The 26,205-nt window shown below is 33.4% G+C and overlaps 2 protein-coding genes across 3 annotated transcripts in view; both read right to left on the bottom strand.

Annotated features, from left to right (window-relative positions):
- LOC114328063 (serine/arginine repetitive matrix protein 1) overlaps positions 1–21,162 on the bottom strand; it is a 404,720-nt gene extending 383,558 nt beyond the window's left edge. For both annotated transcript variants that reach the window (XM_050656312.1, XM_050656313.1), the window contains exon 1: positions 20,895–21,162. The gene's annotated coding sequence lies outside the window, so the exon portion shown is untranslated. The remainder of the gene's footprint in view (positions 1–20,894) is intronic.
- LOC126888096 (uncharacterized) overlaps positions 18,413–26,205 on the bottom strand; it is a 33,583-nt gene continuing 25,790 nt past the window's right edge. The window contains exon 3 of the mRNA XM_050656118.1: positions 18,413–18,847. Within this exon, the coding sequence (XP_050512075.1) occupies positions 18,413–18,847 (435 nt within the window). The remainder of the gene's footprint in view (positions 18,848–26,205) is intronic.

Below are 26,205 nucleotides of genomic sequence, written 5' to 3'. Positions count from 1 at the left end.
TTATATGCCCCAGATATTCAAGTTTTCTCTTTTTTATCATCTTCATTAAGTCACCTTTGCCTTGACCTACTCTGTTTAAGACTTCTCTGTTTGAAATGCGTTGAATCCAAGATATTCTGAGCATTCTACGATACGACCACATCTCAAAGGCTTCTAATTTGTTCATCATGTTAACCTTCATGATCCAGGTTTCACATCCATATAGTAATACAATACAGGATACACATAACATTTTAGGAACTTGATCCTTAGTTGTAAATTCAGCTGAGAGTTGCTCAGAATAGATCTAAGTTTCATAAATGCTCCTCTTGCAATTTCTATACGAATTTTAATTTCTTCATCCGGATTTAGTGTCTCGTTTATCCAATATCCTAGGTATTTAAAATGGTTAACTTTTGTTATTAATTCATCACTGACAATTAGTTGCATAGGGCCGACGTCTTGTTTACTAACCACAAGTAACTTTGTCTTTGTTGCATTTATGTTAAGTCCGTTATTGGAGCATTCTCTAGTGACTCGATCAATAAGGAATTGAAGATCTTCGATATTTTCAGCCATGATCGCGGTGTCGTCTGCATATCTGATGTTGTTAATAGTTTCTCCCCCGATTCGAACTCCACATTGTCCTTCCAAGGGATGTGATAGGTGGCATTCGGATTTTTGCGGATAAAGTTAGGTGATACATTCGTTAAGGCTATGGGTACATAATTCGCAAACATTTTACGTGTATCCCTACTTTTTCTGTCTTTACACGGCAAATTACGTGTAGTAAAATTCACACTTTTATGGATATGTAAACATTACTAGAATGTCATTCTACTTGAAAATGTCATCATTAATTTAAAGAGATGGGTTTTGAATGTTCTTGGATAACTGTTATTTTTATAATTGCAAATTATTAATTCAGTTAATAAATGTGATAATTTTTTCACTTACTATGTATTCAGTGATTGTAATAATTTATTTGTACAATAAAAACTAATACTCAATCGAGAAAAGAGGAAAAGTGTTAAAGTGATTTTTTAATAATATATTGTTATGGAACGCTTACAATTTTGAACATCTTTAACAACAAAATACTTGGATCACAGAATATATTATATTATCCTGATGTATTCTCTGCTTGCATCTTCCACAAATAATACACAATAAATAACTTTTTATTAAGTTCACGTCTTAAATCAATTATTTATCAAATACACTATATATCAATAATATTTAATCAATAACTCAACATATTCCCGATGCAATGTCAAATATTTAAAATTGTCACTGATTGTCAGTGTCTGACTGACAATATATGCTGACAATATTATATTCGGCTGAGTGCGTTGTAAGACAAAGATAGATTTGGAAAATATTACCACGGCATTGTGTTCATTTTTTCGATTCCTGAAAAAACCAATAAATATTTTTGAAAAATTTAAACGCAGAATGAAAGACTAAATTATTACCGAGGGCCGAAAGTCCCTTAGAATAAATAGAAAGTTTATTTTGAATGATATATTTGAAATTAAAAATCACACTAAATTTTCTCTTAGTTTTTCACCCCTGTAACTTATTAAAATACACATTATAGAAGTTCTCAGGGACTTTCGGCCCTCGCTAATGACGTAATCTTTCATTCTGCGTTTAAATTTTTCAAAAATACTTATTAGTTTTCTCAGGATTCGAAAAAAAATGAATCCCCATTTGAATAGCATTGCAGCCGAAAATACGTACCGATCCTCTTAATAATAATTGACTTATGCCCCTTCTCAAATATGCCCGAAACATTAATAAAAAAATAAAATATTTAAAAATTTCAAAAAATTTCGTTTTTTTTTCTAATTTTTTTTTGCTTATAACTTTAAAACGATTCATTTTGGAACAAAGCCGTATAGGAATAAAACAAAGATAATTAAATTTTCTATCAGATACGATTGGTTAAAAATGTCTTAATTTAACACCCTTGCTTCAAAATAGCAATAAATATAAAATAAGGGGGCAAAACAAGCCTGTCCTTATTCAATGTTTTTCCATCACTTAGGTTACTCTTGGAACCTTCCTAATTCGCTTAGAAAATTTTTGTAATGTGCTAAAATCGTCCACCAAATTTCATTAAAATTGACTTACTAGATTTTGCATAATAATTTTGCAATCTAAACTTTTTTTTAAAAATTAAAATTAATTAAAATCTTGCACAACAAAAACTAGAACATACAAAGATTTGTCAATTTTTTTACATATAAATAAACACTCCACCTATCTTATGCGCTTTACAGAATTGAAATCGGATTATTTAAGCAGCCTCAGTAATGTTTTAAAGTTATAAACAATTTTTTGGCTTATAAACAAATTATTGCTGTGTCCAGGAGGAGGTGCTACGGGCTCCTTCATTTAGATGGACTTACCCAAGTTTTTTTTGTGCATTTTGACAGTTGATCCGGATGTCGATAAGATTGTTATAAACAAAGAACTTGAGGAATTACATAACATCGATTTTTCGCAAAATAAAACATTTTTTTTTGTGTTGCTTGAGTAATTCTAAGCAAAAAATGTTCTTACAAGTTTTTTCGTAGGATGCAAGTTTTTTTCGAGATAAACGCGGTGGAACATTCAAAAAATCGAAAAATTGCAATTTTTGAACGAGAATAACTTTTGATTAAAAAATAAAATAGCAATTCTGTTGACAGCGTTTAAAAGTTTGAGTAAAATTATACCGGTTTTAATTATTTGCATTGCTAAAAATAATTTTTTTTATTATTAAACAAAGCTATTTGTTTATATGCCAAAAAATTGTTTATAATTTTAAAGCATTGCGGAGGCCCCTTAAATAATCCGATTTGAATTCTGTAAAGTGTATTAGATAGGTAGAGCACCTCTTATATGTAAAAAAATTAGCCAACTTCTAAATAGACTACCTACTTTTTGTTCAGAAAGATTTTAAAAATTTTGAACTTTTTTAACAACATTTACATTGCAAATTTATTATGCAAAATCTATAAAGTCGATTTTAATGAAATTTGGTAGACAATTTAAAGTTATAAGAAGTTCTAAGTGCCACCAAAGTGGTTAAGAAACATTGAATAACAACAGGCGTATTTTGCCCCCTTATTTTGAATTTATTGCTATATTGCAGAAAAGGTAATACCTTAAGACATTTTTGACCAGTCGTATATCATACAAAATTCAATTATCTTTATTTTATTTCTCTACGACTTTGTTCCAAAACGAACCGTTTTAAAGTTACAAACAAAGAAAGCAGAAAAAAATCGATGTTTTCCGAAATTTTTAAATATTTTAATTTTTTTATTAATGTTCCGGGCATATGTGAGAAGGAGCATAAGTCAATTATTATTGTTGAAGGTGTCACCTGACCTTATCTGCAAAAATCCGAATGCCACCTCTCACATCCAAAAATACACGTTTTTTTACAGATTAGTCCTGGTCTAACGTTCCACAATAGTTAAAACTTCCCCTGTTCTGGTGTTCCCACACATCAAAGTTTGTCCGACTAGACAGCGTTAAGCTATTAACAAATGATCAGCTTGCTATTAATAATTTTTTTTGGTATGCGGGATCCAGGCCTATACGTGTTAGATAAAAATAATTATTTTAATCAATAAAATATTATATTAATTCGAATTAACAACAGTTAGTTAAATCATACGAACAAGCTGAATTTTCCTGAGAATGTCAATTTTGGGACCCCAAAAATTATGTAAAAATATTTTTTATTCCTACCCCCGGACTTCCCCCTTAAACGTCCACCTCGTAGGGGAAAAAAGAAAAAACATTGATTTAACAAGAATCAGTACGCCGCAGAAAAAATATTTCAAACAAGAAATGTATCTAACAGATAATTTTGAACAACAATGTTTATTAGCAGTTTTGGTGTAGAATAAACCGTTCTCTCAGAAAAAACGCTTGAAACAAACGGCGATTTTGAATTTCAGTTACGCGCGCGATATACATGTTTTAAATAAAATTTGTATCAACTCGACGTCGATATATCTTTTGATCAGTGTCATATCGACAAAAATCAAAATGCGTTTTAAAGATGAAGAGTGCAACTTTTGATTTTTACTGTAAATGAAGACAGCTTGTACAAAGCTATTAAATAAATAAACGTTGCACGATTTTGATATTTAGTTTGTATCAATTTAGTGGCCCCGGAGCACCTGGAGCCCGGTTCTGATGGCGTATTCGTGTTCAGTGAACCCAAAATTCCCCGAATAATAAAATCTGGTCTTTCCTATACTGTTTTTGACATTTTATGCACTTTTCGATGTATTTTGGATGTAATGCCTTTTCTATTGTACTTTTTTCCTGACATCATCCTGAATACAATGCAAAAAATTCGATAGGTGCTGTATCTATTTAAATAATTATACTTTTATAAAAAAAGAACTTTTTATAATAAATTGTTTTCATTATTTATAGGACCCAATATAAAATTATAAACTATTTTGTTGTTTCAATTTCTGCCATAAATCTCTAGCGGATATAAACTCATATGAACCAAAGAAAATATTTAAAATGGTATGTATAATATCTATATTATATAATAATTAACTTATGAAATATGAACTTTAAGTATATTAACTTTTAATTATTTATTTAAAAAATTTAAAAAAAGAAACGCAACAGCCGGGTTTCGAACTCGGGACCTCTCGATCTGCAGTAAATGCTCTACCACTGAGCCACTATCAATATTAGTCCAGGGTAATAAGGGTTTTTCCATGACACTTGAACAGCCAGGGTACTGAAGCGTTTTTTCGACAGGTAATACCTATAAGAGCAAATTGTAACTATTTCCTGCGTAGGATCTGGCGGCTATATTTATTTATAAACAATTAAGTGTCAAAAAAGGGCATTTTTACTTTTTTTTCAAATCAATGGAAAACAGGGAAACTTATGGTTTTTTTAGTACAAATATCTTCGAGATTATGGAAGAATCTTTAAAATAACGTATTACAAAGTTTGATATACTCATCTATTGTTAATATAATTGCGAAAAAAGGTCGGAATTGTAAAAAAAAATATTTTCGCAATAACTGTTGTAAAAATTAGTGTACAGCTTTGAAATTTTTGTCAAATAAGGGTTCTTTGGTGCTTAATATGTGATAAAAATTTCAAAGCGATTCATTCAATTGTTTAAATTTTATTAAAATTTTTTATCCGAGAGAGCATTTTTTTGCAATAACATAAGTCAGAAGAAAATGACGTTAGAACCATTCCACAGGTGTCAAATGAAAGAGCATGAGCTATATTTTCAACTTGTTTTAAAAAAAGTGACTAAAAAATGCACTTATTAGTAATAAATAATTATGCAAAAGTATCGTAAATCTTTCCTTATAAACTTTTTATTTTGTTATATAAGAAATTATACATATTTATTACAATTTTTTATCAATTATGATATAGATAACATTACTTGGTAGTTGTGCACTTAAAACAGGGTAAAAAAGTTAATTTTTTGAAAAAAGTTTTTTTTTCATATTTATGTTTCGACGAATAGTGTCGATAGTATAGGCAACAGAGATATAGGTCTGTATGATGAAACTTTCTTCTGTGGTTTACCTGGCTTTGCTATCATTGTGAAGGCACATGATCAAGGCTGAATTATGGATTTGTTAAGTGAGTCATTTTCACTACAGGTTTTTACAAAATCGAAGATATATTACCAGAACAGACCATTCCAAATAAATTACTGTATCGCACCCATAGAAGAAGTAGATGTACAGGTAGGTTAAAATGTAAAGGGAACTTGATGAAGACGCGACAAATATCAGTTGTCAATGGATAGAACTAAATGAAGAGAACAAAAAACTTAAATTGTCTAAATAGAATCAGGTAGAAATCACAAATAAATAAATTACAGCTTTTACATGACAGTATATATATATACAACAAATTAAGAATTAAATAAACTACCCAACTAACATCATGATAGTATCGTTGATTTTATTGGACAAGATAAGAAATCAATTCGTTCATAATAAGTTTGGCATATGGCTGATATAATAATTCCAATATAATTAATATGTAAATATGTAGTTCTTTTGACAAAATTATGTCAACGTGAAAGTGACACGTGAATTTATATCTATTTAAACGTTCTAAAATATCTCGAAATAAAATATGATCTGATACAAATAATATTTTACTATTCTAATTGGGAAATAAGCAACAATTTAACTTGAAAAATGATTTTATTGGCGTTTCGACTTCTACTTCGGATGTGGTTATCTAAATACATAATTAATATTTTGTATTGTCAAAGAAAGTAGCTTTCACACAAGCCAGAGCTGTCAATATGACCGAGAATTTGTTTTTTCATTTTCATGCCAGAGACACATTTCCATGAATTTCTAAATATGGGTGACGTAAATTTTAAAATTTCTGTCATAAGATTTCATTATCCATGGAAATCTACCTCTGCGTAGCTTGGTCCATCCATTTTTTCCCATCTGGAATATACCGCTTGGCCTGAACGTAAAAAAGCATACAAAACACTCCGGCAGTGAACGAGTTAAGAATAGCTATATGGGCCTTGAACATCATGGCTGATATTGCAGTCCCGTTTCGGCATAATATAATAAGATAATAAATAAGGTTTGTAAATGTGCTAACCTTGCTGCATTGATATTTTGGCCACTAGATCAGAAGTCGTTTTTAAAATAAAAGTTTATTTTGAACATTGGATGTTTTTTAACACTTCCCATTTAACTTCTTGGCTTAAAAACCTACGCCAATGGTTTGGGAAAACTAGCACTGAACTATTTCGTGCGGCTGTAAATAAGACAATGATTATTAATATGCTGCGCAACATGAGAGCCAACGATCGACAAGCGGTCTCGGCACCTTAAGAAGAAGAAGATGATAAAGTACTTCTCGTCAAATGTTATTAATTGTTAGAAAGCGTTTTACCAAAATTAATTTCAAACATAAATGACAAATAATTTTTTATTTTAAGATAACTAACATCTGTTTCATATTAGCAATCTCCATAGCTCCTTTGAAATTGACAAACTTCCTTGTAACATATGTATACATATTTTGTAACTATATATTCAATTTTCTATTGCAAATCATACGATTTTCATTTTTACACATATGTAATTCAAAAACCTTAGTAGCATTCCGTTTCACCTAAATGACTATGTGTAGGTCATTATTTTCGAATAACATTTAATACCAATTAACATAACTTGAATTCATATTATCATGAAAAAATTATATGTAATGTTGTGGTTACTTATTATCACACAAGTTAAGAATTATTACAAATAGAAGATCCTAATTCCAAGAAAACACGTAAAACGATTCACCACGAAAGAGGTAAACACAACAACTTCGACAAAAATACCAATTACTCTACGACAAAAGAGTGATGTCTAATACTGCTTTACTATGTATATGTATTAAATAATATTTTTTTTAATTTAATTACCACACGTTAGAACACATAATTAAAAACAATAGAAAACGTTAGGATGAAACACAATTTGGCTTCAGAAATGGACTGGGAACCCGGGACGCACTCTTTGCACTAAATGTGTTATTGCAGAAATGCCGAAATCAAAGGAAAGACGTCTTTGCTGTATTTATTGACTATGAGAAGGCCTTTTATCGAGTACAACATCACAAATTAATTAAAATATTAAAGGATAAAGGAGTTGATAGTCAAGATGTGCGAATCATAGAAAAATTATACTGGCGTCAAATAGCGACAGCTTGCATAAATGGAAAATCAACAGAAATATGCAAAATACAAAGAGGTGTCAGACAGGGTTGTATACTGTCCCCACTGTTGTTCAATTTGTATTCAGATAGAATATTTAAGGAAGCGATGCATAATTTGGAATGGGGTGTGAAGGTTAATGGAATTCTGATAAATACAATCAGATATGCAGACCATACAGTTATTTTAAGTGATGATATGAATGGATTACAACACCTTTTAAATGCCATTGACACAGTGGGAAGAGAGTTTGGCCTAAGTATAAACTGTTCAAAAACAAAATACATGGTATTTAGCCGTTTGGCCCATCAAGATTCACGTTTATATGTTGATGGCCATATAATTCAAAGAGTACCCAGTTTTAAATCTCTTGGTTGCCATATTACTGAGCAACTAGATCCAGATAAAGAGATAAAATGTAGAATCGAGATAGCCCGCACGACATTTTTAAAAATGAGGTCATTCTTCTGTAATGATACCTTGCAACTTCAACTTCGAAAGCGCATGATTAAATGCTACATTTGGTCGGTCCTCTTGTATGGTGTCGAAGCATGGACATTAAAAATATCCACCATTAACCGTTTGGAGGCCTTTGAAATGTGGCTGCACAGACGTATTCTGAAAATACCATGGACGGCTATGCTGACAAATGTGCCAGTCCTTAAGAGAGCAAATGCTACCTGCGAGCTTCTTGATAACATCAAATATAGAAAGATGGCCTATTTTGGACACGTAGTAAGGGGAGACCGGTATAATATTCTTCAACTTATTATGATGGGTAAAATCGAAGGACGCAGAGGAATTGGTAGAAAGCAGGCCTCTTGGTTGAAGAATATCCGGGAGTAGACAGGAATAAAGAAAGCAGAACACCTATTTAGAATAGCTCGAGACAGAGACAGTTTCGCCATGTTAATCTCCAACGTCAAGGGGACTTGATAGGGCACGTTAAGAAGAAGAAAACGTTAAATGAAATATTACAAACGAACATCTAATGTACCAATATAATCTAAAACATTTTTGGTCGCATTTAGGAAATCATCTAAAATTCCAAGGAACCACCATCGGGGGCGTTCTTCAACAATGTGATGGACAGCCTGTCGTTGCGCAGCACAGTCACACTCAGAACTAAGGGATTTTCCATATCTATGTAAGCTGTCAGCACATCTACCACCGCTGCTTGTTCTTATTCTGTTCAGCACTGTCTATGTATAGCGAGGCAGTTCAAAACCTGGCGGTATCCATGGTACAAAGACGCCAGGTACGATATTGCGCATGCGACTATCAGCTGATCGCGTTCTGTCGACGTCACAATGAGAGTAGCCGCTGTTGGAATACATACGTTTATATGGAAGTTTTATCGATTTTGTAGCTTTTGGGGAGATTTTTGTGAGATTTAAGTTTGTTAGTAGGCTTGTTAGTGTGAAAGAATTATTATTTACCCCTAATGTATTGTCTCCAAAATTAGTTTATTTAAAAATCAACTGAAGGGTATCTTAAAATAAGTTTGTTGTAGTTTATGATTCTGAGATGTTTGATAGTTTAAAATTTATTGTTTATAAAGTACAGCTTTCTTAAGACTTTTGTAAATGGATGCCGTTAATAAATAAATAATGTACAAATTACTTTTGAAATTTCATTCGGTCGAAAAATTATTGAATTTTACAGAAATGATTGAAATTTAAAGATGGATAACTATATAATTTATGTATAATATTGATGATTTGATATACTATATAAATTATATCCAATGTTCTTAATTACAATTTACGCTATATATGTCGGTATATACCTACTCAATATTTTTCCTATGCCAAATAGTTCAAATTTCAAAATTGCTGTCGTAAGAATTTTATATTGAAGACCAAAGTAATAATTATTTATTCATCAAATTTTGCCCTATCGCAAAACAAAATTCTGACATAAATACGTATTCGTTATCAATAGTTCCGACTGGACGTTATTAGATAAAAAATAAATATCATCTTACAGTGACTCAACCCCGGCTGGGCATTGGGCAATAAAAAAGGTATTCCTATTGAATACCTATTTAGATACTGCCACATGTATATACTTACTACCCTTTTAGTCCAGAGAAATAAGATTTTTGTAGGGACACTTGAGCAGCCAGGTTGCAAATGGGTTTTTTGGGTACTAATATATCTAATACAATATAAATACAAAAATACCCGTCACAGTTCAGACAGGAAATTTAGTTATTAACGAATAAGGGTCAAAAATGGCAGTTTTTTCGTTTAAATCGCTACAGGTAAAAATAGAGTAATTAAATATCTTCCACTTACACGTGGATTGACTAAGTCTCCGAAGGGGGCCTAAACGCCTAAAGAAACCTCCAGAAGAATTGGTGGTAAAATTGCATCAACTGGATACTATATTTAATAATTTTAATGGGTCTGGACTTCAATTAAAGTCAGGGAAAAATTATTTGCAAAGACTTGATTTGTCTGAAAAGATTGAATGTGATTACAAAGCCAAACTCCTGTTTTTTCGGTCGTGCATGTATTTTAGAATTAAGAAATTAAACAACACTTAAAGAAAATATGAGAAATAAGAGAAAATTAAAGAAAATTGTAACTTAGTGTTTTATTTGTTTTGTGATTTTGTTTCACACCATTAATAATCAATTATTTTCATTTGTTTACGTGCAACTAAATGAAGGCTCGATTCATAAGCGCCCATACATATCGGTGGGGGGGGCGTGGCCTCCATGGCTTTTCGGGTGCTTTAAATTATATATTGTCATCCAAAGTATACAAAATGTAATGTGCAACATCTTCAAGTCTAGCCTCCTACAAATTTCTATATGTACGCCCATGGCTCGATCCCCTCCTTAACACTGGCCCCAAATAAAACAAGCCAATCAAAAACAAGCTCGTAAAATTTATTCAAAAAGCGACGAATACAAAAAAAATTTTGAATATACATCACAAATTTATTTTAGAAATTTATTTTTGTTCATGGTATTGTTAATTAATTTTTTAAATCAAAATAATAAAACACCTACATTTCAATAAATCCTAAATAGTTAAACAGAAATTATATTAATCTGTTAAAATGACTCTTTATGACCAATTTAAGACTAATTGTGCTCCAAGCGCTAATGTTTTAAATGGGGAATATTTAAAATCACTCTCATTGTGACGTCATGCGCGAACTCATCCGAATTTCGGATATTCCGGCTATCGTACGTGGCGTCTTTGTACCATGGGCGGTATCTGATCGATACAGGTAATTTGCTATACTTCCTGTAGTGACTCGCTCACCCATTGCCTTCTCCAGGCGTTAGTGAAGCTGAAATGTGCCTGATGCAAGGAGGTGACCTTTAACAATGCAGGATATATAGAGCGCAGCCTATTTATTTCGATATTAGGGTTGTGGATGAGTAGTTACTAGTTAGCCTGAATTTTTCTATATTCTCTGAGAAGAGAATGACTTCTTCGTAGTTTCGGTGGTGAGATGTGACTCAGAATGAGAAGCCAATAGTTCGGTGTTCATCTAATTGTATCTCAGAGCATTCGAATTGTCTGGTTTAATTTGGAATCAACAATCTTCATGTGTTTACTATTGAGCCATACCAGGGAAGCATATTCAGCTGCCGAGTATACAAATCTGAGAGCGGATGATCTGAGTAGCTGAGTACGGAGGTTGAGAAATACCACGTGGTACCACATAGCTTTTGGATATAATATATAATAAACGAGTCTTCTACAGCTGTCGCCGCTTCTCGCATCCTAATCTCCAGCGATTTCTGTCGAAGCAATCTTCAGTTTTTAAGTCTCTGGCGGTCATTGCATCTTCGACATCTTCTCTCCAGGATCGTCTTGGTCTACCTCGTTTTCTTCTTGTGGGTGGAGTCCATTTTTCTATTTTTTTCGGCCATCTATTTTCAGGCATTCTCTGAAGGTGTCCATACCAGTTAAGTCTTTTGGCTTCGATTGTGTCTATTATATCTAGATCGATTTCCATTTGTCTCCTAATATCTTCGTTTCTCACCCTATTAAGTCTAGTGAGTCGGCAACATCGTCTCCAATAGTTCATTTCCATCGCCTTGATTTTTGACTTGTTTCTTTGGTTGATTTCCCAGAGTTCAGCGCCGTACAACCCAATACTTTCTATTATTGTTTTATACATTCTTCTTTTATTTTCTTTTGTTATTTTATTACTCCACAATAGTCCGTGTAGCTGTCTGGTGGCTGATCTTGCTTGGCCAATCCTGGAATGTATTTCGTCGTTACTCCCTGCTTTTGAAGATATTTGGACTCCTAAGTATTTGAAGACTTCTGTTGGATTTATAGTTCCCATTTCAATTTGTAGGCGTTCTGGTGTTTCTCCTACAACTAAGTACTCGGTTTTTTGTATATTAATTGTAAGGCCCCACTTAGTGTACTCCTCTTCCAGTTTTCTGAGCATATAGTCTATATCACTCTCGTCTTCAGCTAGAATGGCTTGGTCGTCAGCGAAGTGTATTGTGTACAATCTATCGTCATCGATTGGGATGCCCATATTGCAGCACTTTCTTCTCCACAGTGAGAGTGCCTCATTTAAATATATTTTAAAGAGTGTAGGTGCTATGCAGCAGCCTTGCTTTAGGCCCTTACTAATAGGAATTTCTCTCGTTAATTTGTTTCCAGTTTTAATGTTTACCGTCATATTTTTGTAAAGCTGTTGTACTGCTTGTATATTTTTTTTGCTTATTCCTTGTTTTTCCATTGCTATCCAGAGCATTGAAAGTGGTACACTATCGTATGCCTTTGTCAGATCAATATATTATTGGTACTGATTTGGCTTGATATTATTGGCTTTTGGATTAATATATTATTTCGCGATTTTAGTTTTGCTACCGTTCTTTGTACGTGTTCGGTCCAACCTGCTTCAATATGTGTTGTTAAGGATGGGACCTGATCTATGCAGCTACTGTTAGGTCTGAACACTGCTTGCTCAATGGGTATCAATTCAAATTATATTTCTACTAATTTTGTTGTAGATTAAGCGTTCCAACAGTTTATAGACACGGCTCAGCAGTACAATCGATCGGTAGTTTTGAGGCTGATCATTTGCTTTTCGTAATTTTAATATGGCTACAATGGAAGTATTTTTAAATGAGTTGAGGATTTCTCCCGATTTTAAGATATTTATACAGATACAACCAGTCATTTCCAAGCATATTTACCACGAAGTGAAGTAAAAATTCAGATGGATTTTGTTGGAATACCTGATTACTGATACTCCAGACCTGATTTCTGATATTGCTGAGGTGATTTCTTTTGGAGTAAACTCATCACAGTATTCAGATGTAAGTGGGCATGCAGACTTTAGTATTTTTAGTCCTTTTTTACTTTAATGGTGTAGTCACTAGGTGATTGGAGGTAGTGGAGGTTTACTCTAATGTGAGAGTAGAAGGCTACTCTAGGAGTAGGAGGCTAGAGTGGGAGGCTACTCTAATGGTCTTTACTTAGAACTTTCCTAAGTAAGGACCATGCTTTTCTGCTTTGTTTCCTAATATCTATTTTTTCTACAGTATCCATTCATTTCGGCTGCATCCGAAGTCTGCAGGAAATCTATACATGCAGAGATGGTTCAATAATAATAAGGGCAAAATAATTCTGGATGGCAGAGCGGACCTCGTTTTTCCAAATCGTTTGCTGATCTCTATATTTTTCTTCAACCTATTGCTCGTCCATTCGTAGCTACTGTTGACGAAAACTGTCACCTTATCTATATGGACATTATGAACTATATGCTCGACATGTGGATACATGTCGCACGTATTCAAAAAGAGTATTGTTTTATTGCCATGGCCATTACAATCCCCAGACCTCAATCATATTGAATTTATATGAAACATACTTCTACAAAGAATAACTCCATATATCGGCAACATTCACAATACAGTTTTTGCTTCCATGAGCTTCTTACACCAAGTATTAAACAATACCATTATTGTCAGTTTATCATTTTTTATTATCACTCTTATTTATTTCATCATATTTCATTTATTTTGTTATTAATTCTTAGATAAATTATTGATCTACAAATTAATGAAAAAAATTAGTAGGTTAATTCCTCATCGAATTATCTAACAATAAAACACTGAAAACGTTTGTTTTCTATACTTCCACAAAATTTATTATAACTAAGTGACTACAGCTGTTTCGGCGGAGTGCCTTTCTCAAGTGATATAGTTTACAATGTGTTTGCCTTTTTAAGTCTTCAACTGAAGAGGTTGAGGAGTGGGGAGCTGTTTGTCTCGAGTTGGTCATTCAGAATTATATCTGTATTTTTCAGTTTATTAATTTCCACAGATTCTAAAAAAGATAGCTTAAGGCCTTTATTTTGAATATGTAGAATTTGAAACTCTTCATTGAAAGAATGATTATGATCTAGAAGGTGAAGTGCGTATGTACAAGTGTCTGTTTTTCTATTGTTGAATGCCCTTTTGTGTTCTGCTATCCGTTTGTCAAAAGTTCTACCAGTTTGACCGATGTACGTTTTCGGACAGTCACCACAAGTTAGTTTGTACACACCACTCTGTAGTTGCTTTCTCTTTCGGCTTTTATTGTTCTTAATATATTTGCTTAAGTTGTTGTTAGTTCTGAAAGCTGGTGTTATTCCTTTCTTTTTTATGTATCTGGCTATTGTTGTTGTTATCTTGCCAGTATATGTGAGAGAGCAGAAGGTACTGGGTTCTTTCTGTGGTGGTGGATACACTAATTTCAGGGCTTTCTTATGGAGTTTTTGGTTTAAAATTTTGTTAACTGTTTGTTCGTTATAGCCGTTGTTTACTGCTATTTGTTTAATGATGTTTAGTTCTATCTCAAAGTTATTTTTTGTCATGGGAATTTCTGTCAGTCTATGTATCATGCTATGGTAGGCTGCTAATTTGTGTTGTGTAGGATGGGATGATGAATTGTGTATAGTTGTGTCAGTATGGGTAGGTTTATGATATACGGAGAACTCATGTTTGTTGTGTAGTCTGGAAATCGTTACATCTAGAAAGTTTATGGAGTTATTCTGTTCTGTTTCTATTGTAAACTCAATATTATTATGAAGTGAATTAATATGATAGAAATTGGTCAAGTTGTCTGTTAGTTCCTGTAAAGCATACTAGTATATCATCCACGTATCTCCACCAATATAAGAACTGTTTAAATACGGGATGTTTAGAAATTGTTGTTTCAAGTTGGTTCATAAATATATCTGATAGCAATGGGCTTAGAGGATTACCCATAATAAGTCCTGCACTGTTGTTTGTGTATATTTGATTATTGAATTCAAAATAGTCTTGATTTATGCAAATTTCAAGAAGGTGTAAAATTTCAGATGCAATGATCGGATTTGTACTATTATGGTCTAAAAGATTCTTAACTAAAACAAAAGTTTCTGCAGGAGGAACACTAGGAAAAAGATTTTTTACGTCAAATGAAATTAGTCTGGAGTTTTTGGGCAATTGAAAATGTTGTATTTTATTAACTAGTTCTAGTGTATTTTTTACGGTGAATTTAGGTGAAAATTTAGTGTATTCTGTAATAATATCTGACAGTTTTTTTGAAAGTTTATATGACGGATCTGTATAAAAAGAAACTACAGGTCTTATTGGGTGGTCAGGTTTGTGTAGTTTATACAGCTCCGTCATATAAACTTTCAAAAAAACTGTCAGATATTATTACAGAATACACTAAATTTTCACCTAAATTCACCGTAAAAAATATAAATATATATTATAATGTATAAAAATATATTAAGAACAATAAAAGCCGAAAGAGAAAGCAACTACAGAGTGGTGTGTACAAACTAACTTGTGGTGACTGTCCGAAAACGTACATCGGTCAAACTGGCAGAACTTTTGACAAACGGATAGCAGAACACAAAAGGGCATTCAACAATAGAAAAACAGACACTTGTACATACGCACTTCACCTTCTAGATCATAATCATTCTTTCAATGAAGAGTTTCAAATTCTACATATTCAAAATAAAGGCCTTAAGCTATCGTTTTTAGAATCTATGGAAATTAATAAACTGAAAAATACAGATATAATTCTGAATGACCAACTCGAGACAAACAGCTCCCCACTCCTCAACCTCTTCAGTTGAAGACTTAAAAAGGCAAACACATTGTAAACTATATCACTTGAAAAAGGCACTCCGCCGAAACAGCTGTAGTCACTTAGTTATAATAAATTTTGTGGAAGTATAGGAAACAAACGTTTTCAGTGTTTTATTGTTAGATAAAATGAACTTCCATCAAGTAACGGTCGAATCCATCAATTATTCCTCATCGAATTACTTAAATGGAACGTTTTTTCTACTTCCTGAACAAAGTTTATTTGTACGACCTTTTACTTTTCAACCGTCGAATATAATATGTTTTTTTATTTAAACCTTTTTGAAAATAGACAATAAATATTATGTTGTTACAAAATATATTATCTTGATCTACTTATTTGGAAAAAAGAAACAATAAGAGGTCAAAATAATTATTAAAAAATTCATAAAAGTGTTCCAGATACATTCGGATAAAAATTCTGTGATGTTGTCGAACTCCACCTGGAGGTTATTATTTAGATCACAATATCATTGTTAAATTTTCCCAGTCAGTAGTAACAGTAAATTAAAGGTCGTTATAAAGATAATAAAAACTGTTTAGGACTATTAAAATTTGAATTAAAAAGGAGTTTGACTCTTAGCCATTGTATAAATATATCATTATTGTATTGTCGGATTTTTTTCACAGGTATGCTACAAAATTGTTCAAATATCATTACTTTTTCGGCCTTAGTTTGTAATATGAACACTATACCACTAAAATCACGAAGGCTTAAAATATTAATGTTATTTTATTGTCATCATCATCATCATCATCCAGCCTCAAAAGTCCACTGCTGAACATAGGCCTCCTCCCCTCGTTTCCAACCCCATCTATCATGCGCCGCTCTCATCCAGTTTTTATTTACCTTTCTTAAGTCGTCAGCCCATCTTGGAGGCGGTCGACGGACGCTTCTCTTGTCTTTTCTTGGCCTCCATTCCAATAACCTCTTCGTCCATCGCCAATCTGTCATTCTGGCTATGTGTCCTGCCCATCTCCACTTCAACCTGGCTATCCTCTCGATGATGTCAGTCACCTTTGTTCTTCTCCTGATTCCTTCGTTTTTGATTTTGTCTCGCAGAGTTATTCCTAACATTGACCGCTCCATTCTTCTCTGCGTGACTCTTAATTTGGTAGCCGAGGCTTTTGTTAAGGTGAGTGTTTCTGATCCGTACGTCAAGACTGGGAGGACGCACTGATCAAATACCTTTCTCTTTAGGCATGTGGGCAACTCACTTTTAAAAGATTCTCTCAGTTTTCCAAATGCTGCCCACCCAAGACCTATTCTTCTCTTCAGTTCATGAGTCTGGTTATCCCTGCCAATCGTAATTTCATGTCCCAGGTATTTATATCTATCTACGAGTTCTATTTCCTTCCCAACAATACTGATGTTCTGGTTGGGTACCAAATTTGTCATTATTTTTGTTTTCGAAATGTTTATATTTAAACCTACATTTTCTGTAACCACAACGAGTTCTTGTACCATCTCTCTTGCCATACCTAGATCCTCAGCTAATATGACTATATCATCGGCGAAGCGTAAGTTGTTTAGGTATTCTCCATCTATTTTTATTTCCTTTGTCATCCAATCCAAACTCTTAAAAGCATGTTCTAAGACCGTATTAAAAAGTGTAGGTGACATTGGGTCTCCTTGTCTAACCCCCCGTTCTATTTTTATGCGATTATTGTTAGTATGTAATTTAACATTGGTTGTTGCCTGTAAGTATATTTTGTGTAATAATTTTGTATACCTATAATCTAGCCTGCATTCTTTAAGCGCCTGTAATATTTTGCTAAGCTCAACTGTGTCAAAGGCTTTACGAAAATCGATAAAAACTAGAACTAGAGGTTTATTGTATTCCACTATTTTCTCTATTAGGGTTTTTATACTTTGTAGATGGTAATTTGTTCCGTAACTTTTTCGGAATCCTGCCTGTTCTCTTGGTTGATAAATCTCTAACTTTCTTTCATTTACACTTTATTGTAAAAGGAACATAAAGACTAAGAAGAGCTCATTAAAACTGGACTACTAACGATTTAAAAAATTTTGTCACCAAATGGACATGAGCGTGTTTAGAGTACTCGTAGAGTACCTATAAAGGAGATTTTGCTGATTTAAATACCTCTCTCTAAGTGTTACATTTTGCTGATGACTCTCGTAATGTCATATAACATCTCGTGATAACATTACGGGAAGAAGAGAGAATGGTAACACAATATTCTTCTTCTTCTTGTGCCGTCTTCTAACGAAGGTTGGCGTACACTTCTTTAAACGCTTCCCTATCTTTTGCAACGTGAACTATCTGTTCAACACTGAGGTTAGTCCAATCTCTGATATTCCTCAGCTAAATTTCTTCTTTCTTCCAAATCTCTTTCTTGGTATGGGACAAGTATGTGGCCCAGATGCGATGTTTTTCTTATTTTAATTGTGTTAATAAGCTTTCTGCCACGTTCAATTCGTCTTAACACTTCTTCGTTTGAGATTTTTGCAGTCCACGGAATTTTCAAAATACGCCTATGTAGCCACATTTCCAATGCCTCCAATTTTTTTATAGATTGAGCTTTGAGGGTCCAAGTTCCTACACTATATAGTAGTAGTTGCGATCAAACATAGCATTCGACGAACTCATACTCAATTTTGTATTTGTAAACATGGACTTGTATTTTATATATCTTTTTCGAGCTATTTCTATGCTGACATTTATCTCCTCATCTTGATCTGACTGTGAGTTTATAATTGCTCCTAGGTATTTATACTTGTCGACTCTCTCTAACGGTTTACCCTCCAATATCAGATGTATGTTGTCAACAGGAGTTTTCGAGATCACCATGCATTTGGTTTTATCTATATTCATTTTTAGTTCCATCTTTTTGCTTTCTCTGTTAATGATTTCTAGAAGAATCTGTAAATCGTCTATATTTTCTGCCATGATTGCGGTATCGTCTGCGAATCTTATGTTATTAATGATGTTCCCTCCAATTCTTACACCTTCATCTCTTACCCATAATGCCTTCTGAAATATTAGTTGGGATTACACAAAATTGTGGCGATAGCCCGCATGCCTGTCTGACTCCTCTTTAAATTTGGATTGTAATATAGATTTTAGATTTAATTAATATCCTTGGGATCTAGGTGTATGTGTTTCAATGCATGTATGCGTTTACCATGTTGAACTCTGCCAAACGCTTTTTGGAAATCTATATAACCTATGAATACGTTTGTATTATATTCCCTGAATTTTTGTAATAGTACCGTAATTAAACACAATGCCTCTGTTATTCTGGTAACACAATAGAAATTATAAAATATATGTATAGACATAATAGAAACATAGTAAGAACCAACAATAATGAGTTCAAAGAATTCCACTATTTTCAGTAGTGCTAGATAAAGTAGTGACAAAAGCTAAGGAAAAGATGAGAAAACTGCCACTAGGATACTGGAAAATGAAACAAAACACAACTATTGAACTACTATTCTCGGACGACATGGCCCAGATAGCGGGTATCACCGAAAACCTACAGGACAATCTAGAAATAATAAATGAAAAATATCAAAAATAAATATGAAAATAAACGTATATAAAACAAAAACAATGCTGATAGCTGGGACAAAAAAGATACATGACCTAAGACGTAAATATGTAGGAGCAGTCCTTGAAGAAAACGGGAAACTGGACCAGGAAAAAAAGAAAGATTGGAAAGAGCCTGATACATATTTAATACAATTAAAAAACATTTCTCGGGAACGAAAGATAACAAAGAAGGTAAACACGCTAATCGTTAAGACAGCAGTAAGGCCTACAATTATATAGAGTAACGGAACTTGGACGCTATCAGAGAGGCAAAACTCAAGAAAAACTGTCATGGAAATGAGGTTCGTAAGAATAATTATAAATAAGAAAATAATAAAATCAGAAACAATTAGTCAAAACCTACAACTAGAACCCATAAACAATAAAATTGCACAAGGACAACTCAGATGGTACAGGCATGTGTGTCAAATGTTGGACGAAAAACTAATAAAAATAAGTGTTCGAAACACGAGTGCAAGAAGAGGAAGACCAAGAGCTAGATGGACACAGGATATCAGGAAAGATGTTGTGAAGAGGGGTTTAGCATGGGAAAAAGTACGTAATGAAAGGCATGACAGAAAACCTAAATGTAGGACTAAGTAAGTGAGTAACACCAAAACAAATTTTGGACATACGAGGTTTGGAATTTTGGAATAAGAATAAGACAAATTTGGAACATCACCAAATATAGGATCAGGTTACAAACTAGTGGCAGCAATTTTTTATTAAAAATACCTCTAATCGAAAAAACATCATCCAAATACTATGAAAACCCAAACCTCTAGAAGACCAAAAAGATCAAAAAAATAGAGGAGAAAAAATAAACGATATGTGGGCAAAGATACAATATAATATAATGAAAGCTGTAAACGAAAGTCTAGGAGTATGGAAAATTAATCACCACAAAACAAAAATATTAAAACCATGATTTAGCACCGAAATTAGAGATTTGGTTTACCAGACGTGGAAAGCATAAAGTAGTACCAGCTATCTAAGATATTCAGCTCAGCGGAGTGCTATTGTTGGAGGTGTTAAATTTCATAAACAAGGGATCTGCCTGTTTTATGAAATGATCCCTTGTTTATGTAATTTCACACCTCCAGCAATAGCACCCTTCTGAGCTGAGTATTAAAGAGACTCTTAGATCTTAGATACCTGGTCGGGTGTACCTACAATACTGTAACAATAAAACAAATAACACAAATCGCATAATAGTCCTCATATAAGAAATAGAATAATACAATTTTATAACTTAATTTTATTTAGCTAATTCAATAATAATTAAAAATCAAAATCCTGGTCTTTAATATTGGCCATGCCTTTAAATTTGACATTGTTAAAGTGATAATAAAATTTTTTGGTGAATTTTATCACTTACTATAAAATTATTCGTTAATATTATTCAGACATATTATTAACACATTTATTTTTAAATAATTCTGTATGTTGAAACACCTGAAATGTCATCATAATCAAAAATACTCACGTCAACTTCTCTGACGAAAAATCCAAATAACAAAAACAATCACTTAAAACCAAATTATCACCACAGAAAAAAATTCCGAACGGAAAAAAAAGAAAACCAAAATCACACGTGCTACGCAGTTCTATTCGCGAACTAGAAAAACAGTACCGGGTGCCAGTACCAATAATTGCCGATGCACTTTCCGATCACTGCGTTCGATGGTGCGATCGAGAATAATCCACAGCCTCGTGTGGTCGAGTACCACTGCGGATTACCTTGTCGGCCAAGTCGTACTTGCCGTGGTACCCATGTAGGTGTCGATCTGTGTATGTGTGTGAGTGTGTGGAACTCCTTGGTACTGAACGCATATTATGCTCTAATATCGCACAATCATGATCGTTATTATTGTAACTTAAAAGAGTACGAGGAGATACACTCCAGGTACCAATTATTACATACTTATATTAGACGAATCTCTTTAGGTAGATGTATAGTTGTTAATGAAGAAAGATGATACTTTTAATTATCAATCGTGTATGCAATTTAATAGCAAAGTGTAATTTATTTGTAGTTAATAAAAATATGTGCACTAGCAATAGTTTGTATCTATAGTAGTTCTCTCTCGAACCCAGTCCATTTAATTGCATCATTCTCTACTTCTCTTTTACTAGTTTTTTGGTGACCATTCTTCTTCGTAGTCATTCTCTCGCGTCTTTTGATTACATTTACCTGTATGTTCTTCTTCATTATGTACCTATCCGTGACGAATGTTGAAAAATGTTGCAAGAATTTGAACAACAAAATTAAAAGATTATTACATTTTACGTACCCTTAGGTAATTAAAGATTTTCTGGAACAAATTGGTATCAGATACCATTGGTACCACAATTACCACAGTTAAACAGGAAGAAGATAATGAACAGACTTCCCTGGGAAATTAAAAAGAGTTAAAAGAAAGATAATGACCTAAAAGTCATACGAGAATGACTTCAAAATGGAGTACAAACTATTTGGCAGGAAATCACCAAATATGGTGGAACTACAAAAGTGTATTGGGGTCTATGGAAATTAGTCCAAGTAATGAAGCTCGCAAAACCTAGCAATTTTTACAGAATGGATCGATTTGCTTGGAAATTTGGGAATAAGTAGTGGATAGTCCAAGGATCAAAATCTATATCATGCCGAAAGGCGCTTTTACCGTGGGGATGGTTGCCACCCCATCTCGGGGGTGGAAATTGTTCATTATATCTTAGTCGCAAAAGTTGGTAAAAAAGTTCATTCTAAGCAAAAAACGTTCTATAAATTTTTTTGATGAAATTGATAGTTTTCGATTTATCCGCTATCGAACATTTTAGTTTTCAATAAGTTTTCTACTAATAACTCCAAAAATTTTCGTTTTATCAAATCAACTTTACTTAACAAAAATATACCCTTTCAAAAAATAAACAAAACCATTTTTTTTTAATTTTCTTTAAGACCAATAGTAATCGAGCTATACTTTATTATAGATATGTTGGCTCTTCTTCCTTCTTCGTCAAATGCTAATATTGTACTTTCAAAGTCAAAATACGGGAAAACTATGCATTTTTCGAGGACAACTTGTTCAAACTAATTTAAAGTACTTATAAATATCTATCTCCAGAAATAAAAAGTCTCTAGCTCAAAAATTAAGTGACTTACAATGAAAAGAATGTCAGTCCCTATTTTTTTTCAGCGAAAAAGTGATCGCAAGCAACCCCCTAATCACCACCCTAATTAAAATTAGTCATTGACCTTATTTGGTCTTTTTGAGTTTGACCGGCTTGGAATTATTAGTTTTTAAAAAAAATGGAGTTAAACGAATTTTGGTAGTTTGGAAAAAAATGGCTTTTTCTTCAGAATACCAAGAATAGCATCAGAGATACGAAAAATGTTTCAATATAAAATTGTAGCTTATTTAATTATCAAGAACCTGGTTTGCAAAATCTTTTTCTACGGCAGAAATTGAGTGAGCTATTGGCAATTAAAACTTGTAATAACATGCTAAAACCACCTTTACCAACCCTTTTAAAGTCACCTCTTTTTAAGACTGAGGACTTTAAAAATATTTAATATTAATAGGCTTATAGATCTTATAAAAACCTACAAAATTATTTTTTATCAATCTTTCTTAGATAAAAAAAAGTTACGGTTAAAAAATCAATATATTTTTTAGAAAAAAAAAGGAGAAATCCAATGGGAAGCATAATAATGTAAGTTAGCGGTGTTTTCAGTCATTGACCTTATTCATTCTTATTTATATGTGTATTATTAATAGATTCTAGAAGTTTGACTGGCTTAGAATGATTAGTTTTTAAAAAACTGGAGTTAAAAGCGAATAACGAATTTTTGTAGTTTGGTAAAAAATGCCATTTTCTTCAGAATGGAAAGATTAGCATCAGAGATACGAAAAAATGTTTAAATATGAAATTGTAGGATATTTCATTCCCAAGAACTTAATTTGAAAAAAATTTTTCTATGGCAAAAATTGAGTGAATCGTAAATGAGTATACCTATCGAAAAACATTAATTTTTTCTATACAAAACTAACACTTTCGATAGCGAATAAATCAAAAAGTATTAATTTTATCAAAAAAATGTATAGAACATTTTTTGCTTAGAATGAATGTTTTTATCGATTTTTGCAGTCAAAATATAATAAAACATTTCCACTCCTAGATGGGGTGGCAACCACCCCCAATGTAAAAGGGGTGTGATATAGATTTGGTATGATATATATTTTGATCCTTGGACTATCCACTACTTATTCTCAGATTTTCAAGAAATTCGATCCATTCTGTAAAAATTGAGAGGTGAAAAGCTTTGGTTCCTGGCCTAAATCTCTATATCTGTCCAATGGTCGATTGTATCAGAAGGAGAAAAGTTCCAATGGAAAACGCACAGTTAAACAGTTGGTACTACCTAAATCACACATTAAAAGTGTGCTGCAAGAACTTCATAGCAGCCTTTCTGGAGGACATTTTGGAGTCAAAAGAACACTGGCCAGAGGGCGAGACAGATTTTATTGGATAAATTGTTACTGAGAATTAGAAGACTGGTGTAAGAAATGCGATTTATTTAACGGTAGATAAGGTCTTAGAGCAATAGGTCGTGGTAAAATGGCATATCTTTCCAGAGAGCTTTTTGAACTACTTGTGCATATTCTCGGTCAACTTCCGATGTCTTAGCGAGGAAACAAGAGAAGAGAGGTAACATTGCAAGTTGATGGTCGCAATGGATTATTTTTCATTGGCCTGAAATTGCACCCCTCCTAAACAAGAAGCGACTTCAGTAGCAGAAGTATTCATTACACACGTCGAATCAAGACAAGAAGTTTCTTTTATAATCACATTACATTAGAATTACATATATAAAAGAAAATTTTACGGAAGGCCTACGTTCAGCAATGGGTCAATATAGGCTAATTAATGATGGCATATAGACAGCTCACACTACTAATCTCCATCCGCAATGTTTGTCGCTGATAATCAAAAAGATTGGGATACTTTAATTGCTCTATTCGAAGAGAAATGAAGCTTCATCAAAATCTTATTTTTGAAAGATTGTTTCCTGCGAAGAAGAACGTTCATCCCAGACGCATATACGACGCAAAACGTCTACGAATTTGCTCGTAAAAGAATAAGTTTTCAATTCATCATCATCATCATCATCTTGGTGCTACAGCCCTTAGAGGGCCTCGACCTTCTCAAGCTTTCTACGCCATTCTGTTCTGTCCCTTGCTTGCATTTTCCAGTTGCTGACTCCGATCTTCTCGGCATCCTGTGTTACCCCGTCCATCCACCTCAGCTTTGGTCTACCCCGTCTTCTCATTCCCACGGGTTGCGCTGTTAGAATCTTTTTTATCATGTTCGATTCAGGGACCCGGGCTACATGTCCTGCCCACTGCAGGCGGTTTCGCTTAATTATAGTGATAATATCTTTTCCACCAAACGTATGCTTATAGATATTCTGCAGTTCAAAGTTATATCTACGCCTCCATATTCCGTTCTCACAGACCGCTCCGAATATCTTACGTAGCACCTTTCTTTCAAAAATCGACAGAGCGGATTCATCTGTTTTAGTTAGCGTCCTTGCCTCTGATCCATATGTGAGAACGGGGACTATCAATGTTCTATACAGCCTTATACGAGTTTTTTGAGACAGACGTTTGTTAGCTAAGTACTTTGATAGACTATAACACCTGTTTGCAATTATTATTCGTCTTTTTATTTCCTCTGATGTGTTATTATTGGGGTTAACCGATGTCCCTAGATATATGAACTCTTTGACCGCTTCGAAGTTTTGGTCATTGATGATTAGATCTGCGTCAATATCTCCAGCTCTTGTGTTTGTGTTAGTCGCCATGAATTTTGTTTTATTTCGATTTATATGTAACCCCATTTGTTCTGCTGCTGCTACTAGCTCGGTTAGGATTTCCGCAGTTCTCGCTCTGGTTCTTGTTATAATGTCCACGTCGTCTGCATATGCTAGAATTTGGACAGATCTATTGAATATTGTTCCCCTGCTATCTATATTAGCGTCTCGTACGATTTTTTCTAATGCTACATTATGTATTTCAAATGGGGTTGACGAGTCGTTTTGAATTTTTACTGCTGATATCATCTTCGCCATTGTCACTTTTATCATGCATATGAGTTTTTTTGGAATTCCTAACTCATTCATAGCGTTGTAGAGACTTGGTCTTAATACACTGTCATAAGCAGCTTTAAAATCGACAAAAATATGGTACATATCTATATTAAACTCTTGCGCTTTTTCCAGGATCTGTCGTAGTGTAAAGATCTGGTTAATGGTTGAACGTCCACGCCTGAATCCTGCCTGATATTCTCCTAGAAACATTTCGGTATAAGGCTTCAATCTCTCGTGCAAAATGTTTGACAATATCTTGTATGCTGTATTTAGGAGAGTTATTCCGCGGTAATTATTGCATTCCAGTTGGTTTCTCTTTTTGTGTAACGGGCATATTAAGCCTAAGCTCCATTCTTCAGGCATTTGCTCCTCAGACCAAATTTTACAAACAATTTCTCGCATCACCTTGGTGAGCTGCTCTCCACCGTGCTTAAATAACTCTGCTGGGATGCCATCGCTGCCTGGAGATTTGTGGTTTCTTAGTTTTTCTATAGATATTTTCACTTCTTCTACCGAGGGGGGTTCCACGAGTTCCTCATTTCGGTATTCCAGCTCTATATTGTTAGTAGGTTCCCCTTCCAGTAACTCTTGAAAGTGCTCTACCCATCGTAACAGGATATCATCTTTGTTGGTAAGTAAGTTACCTTCCTTATCATTACAATAG

Source organism: Diabrotica virgifera, chromosome 7, assembly GCF_917563875.1.
Source record: "Diabrotica virgifera virgifera chromosome 7, PGI_DIABVI_V3a".
NCBI classification, from domain to species: domain Eukaryota; kingdom Metazoa; phylum Arthropoda; class Insecta; order Coleoptera; family Chrysomelidae; genus Diabrotica; species Diabrotica virgifera.
The sequence above is the reverse complement of the archived record's forward strand: the minus strand, read 5'-3'. Positions and strand labels throughout refer to the sequence as shown.